This window comes from Lacerta agilis, chromosome 2, assembly GCF_009819535.1.
Source record: "Lacerta agilis isolate rLacAgi1 chromosome 2, rLacAgi1.pri, whole genome shotgun sequence".
In the NCBI taxonomy this organism is placed as follows: domain Eukaryota; kingdom Metazoa; phylum Chordata; class Lepidosauria; order Squamata; family Lacertidae; genus Lacerta; species Lacerta agilis.
The window spans coordinates 38051571-38063591 of record NC_046313.1 but is presented as its reverse complement, the minus strand read 5'-3'; the positions used below and the strand labels follow the sequence as shown (position 1 = coordinate 38063591).

The window sequence follows — 12021 nt, the reverse complement described above, 5'->3', positions numbered from 1 at the left end:
ATGTGAAGTTATTGATCTACTGTTATCCAAAAACCATGTAAAGGGTGGAAGGGTGACTTTGGGAGTTATTTAGGTGGATTGAGAAAATATTGTCACTGTTACTAGTTTTTGAAAAATGGGGAAAAGTTGAGTGATTTTAAAAGGGGGTATATTTGTATTTAATTTGGTAAAGCCCAACATGCAGCCACTACAAGATTCTGAAAGATGGGGCACACTGAACTAGAAGACCACTAATCCAAAAATAAACAGTGTCATATTGACCCAATATTCATTGTCACACACAATATGGCAAAAATATGATAGACGGTCATCGTGGGAGTAAGACTGGGAATGAGGTACCAAGGCAAAACAGATAAAAATCTAAAAATGCTGAGACTTTTAAAAACTAGCTAGTGAGGAAGTCATGTGTATTTCTTGGGGGATTGTATTCCATGAGTAAGGGACCACCAGTTAAGGCTTGTCTTCGGTATCATTCAACTTTTACCACACAGTGTCTAGTTTATTGAAGCAGTTTCCAGGTTCAGATATAAAGGGAGACTGTGGTTTAACAAATCCTAAAAGTTTTATATTATGGCATGTGGGTGAAAAAAGGAGGAAAAATATGGGCACAATGCTCCTTTTCCAAGTCAAATAAACCATGTTATTTGGCCATTACTGTCACACCTAAGCCATGCCTATAAGTCAAAACTAGCACCTTATAATGTGCACAGGACACAATACAGATGCAACATATACTTCGGAGCACAGATATAATTTGGTTCCAACAAACCCAGCCCTAGATAATCTACCACATTCTGTCCCTGTGGAAAATTCTGTTTACAGGGGCACGCCCCACACAGAGCAGTTTACAAGTGTCTGGTCCTTTGAGGGTGATTTGAATTATCCAACAATATAAGATGCCAACCATCAAGCAGAAATGCCTAGCTGAAATCCAGCCAGCAAAGCTGAAGATGCATAGAGATTACTAAACTCGACTGACAAGGGGGAAGTAAGCCACATCTAGACCAGGAATCCTTAACTCCCAAAGGCCACAGGAGGACCTGTCAGCTATCATCATCACTTCCACCTTGCCAAGATTCAACTTCAGCTGGTTCACCTGTATCCAGCTCCTGACCATGTCCAAACACCGAATAAGCATTCTAAGGACAGGTGCAGCCCTGGAAAAAAAAAGTCAAGGCTGCAGTAGCAGTTTGCAAGTCAGCTTTCCTATCTTCCTAACATTGCATGTTAAGGGGGAGGCAAGGCTACAGTGTTGGGAGTCAAATTAGCTCCCTGCTGCTTTGTCCCCCCCCCCCCCCTCAGTAAAAACAGTGATGCTTGGGAAGATAGGAGAGCAATGTTTCACCCATCCCACCTCTCTCAACTACCACTGACTACTTGTCTATGCCCAAAAACTATGACCAGGGCCCAAAAACTCATTGTTCTTTTTTACCACTCCAAACCGAAGAACAAAAGTGAAGCTTGGAAAGAGAATGTTCCAGTCACACAATGAAGAGATGTTCGTAACCAGTTTCAAAGGCTTCCCGGCCACAAATGCTGAAGCATTCAAAAATGTTTGTGAGTCCTGGTCACCTTACCACCCCACAGTCAAAAGTATCAAGAGCCACAGACCATCTAATAAGAAAAAGTAGGGTGATTATCGGAACCCTAACCACACTGTGGATCAAGTTACAAGTTATATATAACATCAGGCTGGCATTTAAAAAGATACAGGTACTTTTTCCACATTTCAGTCAATAAGGAAGCTGTTGTTGGTTGCTCCATGGTCCAGTAAAGGCCAGTCAAATAATTATTACTTACATAAATGAGCCCAGAATAGTATCGATCCTTCAAATTATGTAGAACAGAGGCCTCATTTAAGCAGGTTAATTCTGCCATGTCTTCCACTTTAGAAAATTTGGGAGGGTTCATCTTCTGAATGTCATCTTTGTTGACAACCGCTTTCTTCCCATTCTCAGCCAGTTCAACCAGCACTTCATCTCCCCTCTCCTCTTTGATGCTTGCAGCTTCAAAGCCATGACGTTCTGAAGGAATCCATACAAGTTTTTTAGCAGTCCAGTCAGCCTGTGTAGCAGGGTTGTAGATTACTGCCCTGTCCACAAAGAGATATCTCTCAGGGTCCTCCTGTCCTATCCTCTGCGCCATCTTGAGGGAATTAACAAATAACTGCAACCTAGAGGGGGAAATGAAAACAGAAGTAGCAGTCACTAGTAATACATGAACCTGAACTGGCTGGTTTCTCAAACTCAGCGGATTCTATAGCTAGAGCGCTGAATAATCTCAAGGATGTATACCCAAATAGGGGATTTAGGAGATTCTGCAGAAAAGGGTGCTTATGTAAGCAAAACATCCTATGAAATCAGGACAGTTCTGTAAGAAAGCATCTTTGCTCCAATGTAATGCTCATGCTTGCTTAACAAGAGCCCCATCTGTAGCCATGCAAGTATCTGCATTTCAGCTTGCTTTTCCAATTTACTTTCAATGCACTGACACCGCAGTCCACCAAGACGCAGGTGGCGCTGTGGTCTAAACCACCAAACCTCTTAGGCTTGCTGATCGTAAGGTCAGCAGTTTGAATCTGTGTGACGGGGTTGAGCTCCCGTTGCTTTCTCCCAGCTCCTGCCAACCTAGCAGCTCGAAAGCATAACCGTAACAGCACCAGTAGATAAATAGGTACTGGAGTCGTGGGAAGGTAAACAGCGTTTCCATGCACTCTGGCTTCCGTCACAGTGTCCCGTTGCACCAGATGCATTTTAGTCATGCTGGTCACATGACTCAGAAAGCTGTCTGTGGAAAAACTCCAGTTGATTGAACTTAACCGCCAAGTCAAACCAAAGGCTGCAATCTTATAAACATTTAAGCTAGGGACAAATATTCAAATCTATGGGGCTTATTTTCAATTAAGCATGTACACTACACTGGACTTTCTTATGCCAAAGTACTTTGATGCAGGATACCAGTTTCTGTATATAATGGCTTTAACTTTTTATATTAAAGTTATATTTAGTACGGTACAATTTGTTTTTGGTGCAGTAACAGAAATAATGGATTACCACTCCATGACAGTTCCACAGCTGTCAGTGCATTCAGTAGTTTCACAACTGTCCAATAAATAAGAAGCATCAATGTGCTCAATGCTATGCATGCTCAACAGGTAAAGTACTTCCATTCATTTCTGGCTTCTATAAAAAATGTTTATATATTGCATATTTGACACAACCATGAGAATCAGTTAGTATGATATAGGAATAACACCCCCCAGGGGGGTGGACAAGGTGGAGAAAGTGGGTTTTGATAAGCAGATACCTGTATGCCAAAAAAGAAATCATGAAACCAAACTAGTGTCTGTGATATGAGAATTGTGTGAGGGAAGACCTTGCAAGCAACTTCTGAAGGAGGATAAACCAGCTGAATTGCCAGCTAGGATCTGCTGGAAGATGGTAGGCAAACAGGGGCAGTGTTCGAAATTCCCCGAACGCCAGGCACATTTTGCCACTGGCGCAGGTCCAACTGCAACTACTTTGAGATTTCTGGATGCCAAGATTGGCAAACACACATTAAAAAACCTCTGCCTTAGTCCAGAGTGAATTTCCACTGTGTGTTTTTCTACTTCTTGCATACTGGGACAAGTGAACTGTTGTAAGAGCAAGCTAGTCAAGCAATGTAGTTGAGATCACAGAATCATAGAATTGTAGCATTGGAAGATACCCCAAGGGTCATCTGGCCCAAGCTCCTAGTCCATTGTGGCGACTGTAACCTAGGTTATATATCTGAGTTTCCAACAGTGAACAGAAGAGGCGGCTTGGAGATTTCAAAGAGCAAAATTCCAACGTAACAAAAGTAAAGATTCCATCCATAGCAGGCCTGATAAATGCTGAGGAACTTAGGGGTGTCCCCCATCCTTCTCATCTGGAAGAACTGCATGTTGTTTACTGTCCTTCAAGTGACCCTGGACTAGAATGGTAGAAGAAATGTTTCCTTTAATTCTGTCTTCCAGCAGGCCCTTTCTAAGTCCTCAATGGGATGGGTAAAACCATTCAGCGGTCTGAACCTTAGTTCAGGGGATTTTTGGATGGAGATGCGTAATCAACTTAAAACAAGTATTCTCATCCTAGCACCTTTTCCTCTGAATGAAGATAAATACCCAATTAACCTAGTGTCTTTAACTCTCCAAGCGTAATTTTGATACAAAATTATTCCTTATGGGTAACCTACAGCCCTGAGCCTAATTACAAAAGCTACCTGCTTCTCTGGGGAAAGTAACCAGTCCCTCCTTTAGCAGCCAGCTGGGCAGGGAGTAAGAGATTGTGGTTTCAGAGAAAGAAAGGAAAGCCCCCACCCCCTCCTGTGTACTTTTGGCTTTGGCACATCCATTCCAACTACTAGCATGTGGCTGTTGACCAAAAAAGCAAAGGTTCCCCATCAATGCTGTAATACCAGCCATACTTAAATCGTCAGGTGAATCACTTGAATAAAATTCCTAAACTCAGATCTGCTCGGTCATAGGTCTAGAAATAGTGACCAGCATAACTTAAGCATGGCACTTAAGCATAGGTGACATAAAATGCACGTTAGTAGCTATGACTGCAACATAAATGTTGAGACTATGTGTAACACTGGAACATAAACATGGGAATATTAATCCATAGCAGAATAAGTAAAACTTCTGAAAAAAATCAATTACAGCAGTTTTAATGAAATTACATGATTTCCACCATAGCCAAGACACGCATTTAGAAATATATTGTCAGCATAGAATCAAGTTTAAGAAATTTAGGCAGAAACTTAAGAGACCATGTAAAATGAAGTTCTGTGCTGTGCATTTCCTTTAATAATAAGTTACCTGAAACTTGCTACAGACACAGAATGCCAGCCAATAAATTCACCTGGATGTGCTCTGGAGCTGAACCAAAGTTTTACTGATCGTGGAACAGTAATGCAATCAAAGGGCAGATGTTCAGATTTGATGCAACTGGTAATGTTTTGAAATACATCAAATTTAACAGTGAAGAGGACACTATCTAAAGTTAAGGAAACATATTGCTTCATTGATTTATTTGATGCATTGCGTAACTACTATATCCAATCCAACTTTGCTTTGTCTAAAAACATGGTCAAGCAAGTTAAAATGTTAATTCTCCCCATGAAAGATAAAATTCATGATGTGTTAAGTAGCTATCATGCAATTATGTTTTGCTAGGACGCCTTCCAAATGCAAGAACTTGCTATCCTATTTTTTAGCATATAAATCAGGGGTCCCCAAACTAAGGCCCGGGGGCCGGATGTGGCCCATCGCCTTCTAAATCCGGCCCGCGGACAGTCCAGGAATCAGCATGTTTTTACATGAGTAGAATGTGTCCTTTTCTTTAAAATGCATCTCTGGGTTATTTGTGGGGCCTGCCTGGTGTTTTTACATGAGCAGAATGTGTCCTTTTATTTAAAATGCATCTCTGGGTTATTTGTGGGGTATAGGAATTCATTCATTTTTTTTCAAAATATAGTCCGGCCCCCCACAAGATCTGAGGGACAGTGGACTGGCCCCCTGCTGAAAAAGTTTGCCGACCCCTGATATAAATCATTTTATTATAATGGGCAACACTTCTGTAAAGATTACAAAAAAATAAAAAATAAAGTTTCCCAATGTAACATTCATTTACAAGTATTGCCATGCATTCCGGCATGCAGGTTAATAACAATTCCTGCACTGCTCTAGGCAAACAGGTCACAGTATTCTCTGCTGGGTGGTTGCTTTGTGCTGACTTTTCACCACCATCCTGGAACAATTTTTACTAAGAGTGCTAACCCAGCCTAAGCCTCTCACCATTTAAAATGAAGTCTAACAATCCAACGGCCATATTAAAGGAGGCAGTTTTAAGAATGATGGACGCATTGGGTTGTATTCAACTAACTTCTACTCAGAATGGACCCAACTTCATCACAGGCACTCATTTCAACAGGTCTACACTGAGTACAGGTTAGTTGAATACAACCCATTCAAGTCTATTCTCCTTCAAGGGAGACACCTACATTCAAGGGAGACTGATAAGTTACTATAGCTGAATAAAGTGTGAAGTCATTCAATCCACCAGAGGGCCATGAAGCAGCCTGCCTTACTTGCTGCAGACCAGATGAATTCACATCAGTAGACCAAGAACTGACTACAGTAAGCACAGCTAAGAAGGAATAGTGCTTTAGAATAAACTGCTCCAAAGAAGGATCCAAGAAGGAAAATAAGGAGCAGTAAGGTTGCTCCAATTGAATATAGAACCCAAATAAGTCATGCCCAAAGTAAGAGCCACTAGCTCTACAGTTGCTACAGACAAATTTGACTGAAATCAAGATGGCACCTTTGAAAACACATGAAGACAGTATTATTCTAGCAGGGGCCCTATACTTCCAGCTGCCCTATGCACTTGTATATACATACATTGTGTGTGTGTGTGTATCACAGTAAATTGATAGGCATTTATTTTTCCTTTCTAGGTTAAAGCCAGAACTCCAAAGCAGGCCCAGGTGTCACAACAAAGTAGCAGACCAGCACTGTGCAACCAACATAGAACCAATATTCCAGGTGAGTGCATCAGCTAGTTTCCAGAGCAAAGCAAAGAAGGAATCAACATTAAGGTCTGGAAGAATACAGTCACATGGTGGAGGGGTGTGTGTGCTCCCAAATGGGTTACCTGGGCAACCTTACTTTGTCACACAGTTGGATAGGACCTCTGTTGTTTGCCATTCAGAGAAACCACCACTAAGTGTTAAGAAAAGATCACTTGTCAGGCTACATCACTCTTTTCACATCATCAGACAACAGTGACTAGCAGAGTAAAGGATGGGTGGAGCGAGGTTTTAGAGGTTCCGTTGAAACCGTGCAGCCATTTCAAGGACATTGAAGCATCTTACATACACCTGGAGCATCTCACATTAAGAACAGAACAATGCTACGTAACCCACTAGGTCAAGCAGTTTTGCATGCTTGTTGTGAACTGGCCGGTAGTTTCGAAATTAAGTGGTAGGAGCTCCCAAGTTTGGAACCAGTTGTGACCAGCACCCACGGTGAAGGACAAAAGGGCTGCGTGACAACTTCCCAGTCCTCACCGGGAAGATGGAAGAAAACAGACGCCGCCAACCCACGGAAGGGCGCCAAAACCTCTTCACTGGGCAGGGAGATTATTTGGGAAAACGGGGTTACGGCTAACCGGCGCCTTCCTAGCGGCCACACAAAAGGCAGCTGGAGGGCGGGAGAGGATAGCGCCCCTAACCCCAACCCTATACGGCCCCCAGAGATGGATGCTACCGAAACCCCAGCCGCGTACGGACTAAACCGATGCCTACTCCTCTGGCTTCAACCGCACCCCCTACCCCACGCCGTCAAGCAATCCCACCCACCCCTTAAACAAAGGGACACGTGCGCTTTTCGGCGACCCGGGCCCCGGACAGGCAGCCCTTTTGGATACGTCTTCACCGGCGCGCATGCAGCGCACTGCAAGGGAGGGGAAGGGAAAGGACGAGAGGTGGGAGACCATTACAGGCGAGCCCCATTCAGTTGCATTTCCCAGGAGGGGGGGACGTGGGCTATTCGTTTCGCGCACCTCCCTCAGAAGGTGGAGTGGGAAGGGAGGGTGCCTGAAGATGAAGGCGAGGCAAGCGGGGAGGAGGAGGACTGGCTCCCCGTCTAGGGAGGCACCGGTAGGAGCAGAGACCCCGCTGCTTTCGCCTCCCCCCTCCCCATCTCGTCCAGACTAGGCGGGAAAATGTGGGGGAGGGGGGTATTCGCAGCTTCCCCTGCTTCCTCCCCCTCTCCCCGCTTCTTCCTTTCCCCGCACGCCTCACCTCTTCTCCGCGCGCGCGTGCCCGCGCCGTCTTCTCGGCCGCTCAAGCTGGTCCGCTGTATGCGGAGCCGCCTCTCCCCCCAGCGCGCGCGCGCTCGAACCGACTCCGCACTACCCGCCCCGCCCTCGCTCCCGGCGCCTTTAGCGCCACACCGAGCACTCCCCACCTCCTCTTTGGCGCCGCCCACCAATAGGGTGGAAAAAAAAGAAAGTTGCTGGGCTGCCCCGTTGGTCGCTTCGCCCGCCTATCGGCGTCCTTCCTCGCCGCCTATTGGTCTCTCCTTTAGACCCGCCCCCGTCCAAGCCAGGCTCATAGCAACCTTCGCAAAGCTTCTCGTCCGAAATTCCATCTCCTCCCGCTTCACCGACCCTTCGCGAGGCCTCGGATTGGCTGGCTGCCTCTGCCTATCAAAAGGAAGCAGCCCTTCCAGTGCTGGGCGTCTTACGCTTGTCACCCGAGCGTATTAGAATAGAGGCGGGACAAGGGGGGGGGTAGGTTGGACGGCTGCGGTTGTCCCGTTTTGCGGTGGCTGTTGCTGCTGCTCCTCCATTCCTCGCCGAGGTCAAAGCGAGCCCGGGCCAGAGTGGCGCCGCGCGGGTCAGGTGCAGCGGCCGGGGTAATGCGCGCGCGCCGTGCGGCCGAGAAGCGCTGCAGCCTTTGGTCCCGCTGGGGTGCATGTGTCGCATGTAGCAGCACCCCGCCCACTTGCGCCGCATGCATCTGCAAGCAGCTGCAGTTGCCGCGCGCTCCATCGCCCTCCTCCCTCTCTGCGTGCCTATTGCGTGGCTGGTGTAATTAGGACATGCACTAGCGCGATGTGTGTAGCGGGGCTGCCCATCCTGTGTTGCTGCGTGTAGCGTTGCGGGGGAAGAGCCACCCAAGCGCTGAGTCCTTGGGGGTACGATGCGTGCCGCGCCCCACCCGCCGCATAGGCCGTGGCGTTGTAGCAAACCCAGACCCTGCATTGACTCCCTCCTTCCCTCCCTCGTCCGTGCTGACCACTTCTCTCATCATACCCGGTACAAAAGCTCGAATGCTTTTTGCATTGCGTTCCTGCAGTGAATTAGATGTCTTAAAGTACCACTCCCTTTCTCATGGAAAACTACCCTTTCATTTACCTCGAAGGTGGTTTTCTGCAAAGACTGCAGTACAAATAACGTCATGTAAATAGCTTTTCATCTCCCATTCCCTGTGCAACAAATCCCACCCTCCCATCCCACCCATCTTGAGGGTCTGTGTAGAATGATTGTACACCCACCAGGAATTGAGTTCACACCTCTGGTATCTCTTGGCCTCGGCTCCACCCTCCACTTTTTGCTGCTCACAGCTACACTCACTCTCTGCCAGTTCACTTCATACCACACATGCACATAATATATTGCCAATAACTAGACATGGACATTTTGACATTAAGTGAGTGATTGATCACAATTTAACCATAACATGCTTTTCTTGCATGGCATCTTGCATGATATTCTACAGGTTTAACCAGCTTGTTCCAAATGCTACTGATAATTAAATGCAGAGCGGCAGGAAACTCGTGTGTGTGTGTGTGTGTGTGCGTGTGTACACGCACACCAAAAAGTTTATTTTTAAAATCCAGTAATCATACTTTGTAATCTCAGTTCAGCAACAGCAAGGCTGGCTTCTGAATGTATCTGGAGAGGACTTGAGGTCACTGAGAGAGTTCACAGGGCTAATTGGATCTGGTGCTAAGGAGACTGATCAGGTGAAACTCATTAACAGGGTTAATGTATATACTGCACTTCAAAAGAATAAAGGCAAATTATCCATCAAGAAAAAATAATTCAATAACTGATACAAATGTTTGTATATGCTCATAATGTGTTTTGCTATTTCTAATTATGGGAAGAGGTATGGTCCTATACAGAATGTAGAAGCACCAGTCTGGAAATTCTACTTGGATCCCAGCTCTCTGAGAGCCACCCCCACTTCCCATAATATTTTCAAGCCTCTCTTTGCAAACATACAGACTAAAATATGCTTTTAAAAATAAAGCCAATAATTTATGGGTGCTGGATTTTTAACCCAGAATTAACTTCTGTACTGGAATGTTTGTATGGAAATCTAGAACATGCTCAGTCCTGTCCTTTGAAAGTCTAGATCAATGGTTCTTAATCTTTCTTGGTCATGGACTCCTTGGAGAATCTGATGAAAGCTATGGATCTCAGAAAAAATGCACCAAAATACAAAATTTTGCATGTACCATATGTATAAGACACCCCCTACTTTTGGGGACTCCAAATTTAGAAAATGGGCATATGGACTATCCGTGTATAAGACACCCCCATATTTCTAACCTTATTTTAAAGTAAAAAAACAAACAAACCCTAGTCTTATACACTGAAAAGTACGGTAATTGTTGTCTTCCAGTTGATACTTGCTGAAACTCCTCAATCCATGAACCCCAGGTTAAAAAACCCTGGTCTTAGGTTATTTGAAGAAAGAACCTTAAACCTTTAAAGGCAGGTCCTTCTTTCACTGTACAGTGAAAAAGGGATAATTCAGGCTGCTGTGAGATGTCTTTGTGAACAGTTTTTAAAAAGAAGAGGGAGCTGACACTTGTTTATTTTCTTTTATGCAATAAAATATATGCATCGCATGATTGAAAGAGGGGGGAACCCATGAAATGGCTTACGAAAAGATAAAACAAGAAAATAAAAATACAACAGTGCTTAAAAACCTACAAAAGTTAAAATACTAAAACAAATTAAAATTATCTTAGCATCTTGGTAGACTTGTCTAAACAAGAATGTTTTCAACAGGTGTCAAAAAGAGTACAATTTATGGCTTAGGAGAATGTTTTCTTCCATAGAAAGTGTTTATCTACTTATGTATTTACTGCACATATGGCATTTTTCTGCTAAGCCACTGCAAGGGGTGTACAATTTAAAATACAGTACTAAAAATGGGGAAAAATACAAAAAACTAAACAGCAAAATTGACTCAGACCAGCCTGGGCTTCAAAAGCTCTTTTGCAACAGAGCTTTGAACAGATTCTTCAGATCTGGAAGAAAGGTGGCCAGAGATCAGCACTTAAGAAAAGGAAATGAGTAGGGTTGAGCAAAACCCATGTGGTAAAAGCAACCTAAGCTATTTATTCCTCCTTTTAAATAATTCTAAATTATGCATACATGAACAAACATACAACATATAATACATTCATCATAGCAAGAGCATAAATGTAGAAAGCATTAAAATTATATTCCTTTAGTTCTATTCACATAAATACATAACAAATTTGTAATAAATCACTATGTAAATACAGTATAAGGCAATCAATATTAATTTATTGTATCAATCCCAACTTAAAACTTTTGCTCCTTATAGCTGACAAAAGGGGAGCTACGCCTTTTACAATTGCTCTTTTTTCTGTCTTCTTTCGCTTTGTGTGCCTGTTTCGCCATCCTTTCAACATGCCATATGTTGTTGAACCATTCTATACTCACCTACCTGGGAACAGTAAGCTTCATTGAATTCAGTGAGACTTGCTTAGTAAATTTGTAATTCTGCATAGGCTTGCTTGGAAGTAAACCCCAGTGAACACAGGGGGACTTATTTCTGAGGAAGCATTCATAGGATTACACTGTCACTAGTTTTATGCAGAATACACCCATTGGAATCAGTGGAATTAAGTAACTTAAGTCCCAACTCTGTCTACGACTTAGTTGGGCATCACTCTTAAGCTGCAATTAAGAAAGTCCTAGGTTTAAATGTTGTGTCAACCATGTGTTGTTGTTCAGTCGTTCAGTCGTGTCCGACTCTTCGTGACCCCATGGACCAGAGCACGCCAGGCACGCCTATCCTACACTGCCTCCCGCAGTTTGGCCAAACTCATGTTAGTAGCTTCGAGAACACTGTCCAACCATCTCATCCTCTGTCGTCCCCTTCTCCTTGTGCCCTCCATCTTTCCCATGTATTCACCATGTATTCTTAAAGCACTCTTGAACTTGCATCTCCCACCCATGATATGGAAGTAACAAAACTGATCTACCTTACAGAGACTTGTAAACATTTTAACAAGTGAATGTATGTGAAGTACTTTGAATACTAAACACTAATAATAGTAGTCTTGATTCATCTTTGCCACCCAGCCCTGAACTTTCATAGGACTTTTTGTGAACATTGTGCTCCTTTAATGTCAAGTAGTATCACTATTTTGGGTTAAAG

At 44.0% G+C, this 12021-nt stretch overlaps 1 protein-coding gene across 5 annotated transcripts in view; it reads right to left on the bottom strand.

Annotated features, from left to right (window-relative positions):
* MYH10 (myosin heavy chain 10) overlaps nt 1-8169 on the bottom strand; it is a 71888-nt gene extending 63719 nt beyond the window's left edge. For 3 of the 5 annotated variants that reach the window (XM_033139575.1, XM_033139576.1, XM_033139577.1), the window contains exon 1: nt 1801-2145. In XM_033139575.1, the coding sequence (XP_032995466.1) occupies nt 1801-2145 (345 nt within the window). Of the gene's footprint in view, nt 1-1800; nt 2174-7830; nt 7954-8149 lie in introns of those variants that run through there. The other 2 variants (XM_033139574.1, XM_033139573.1) reach the window with 2 other exon arrangements.
* Between the last annotated feature and the right edge of the window lie 3852 nt (nt 8170-12021).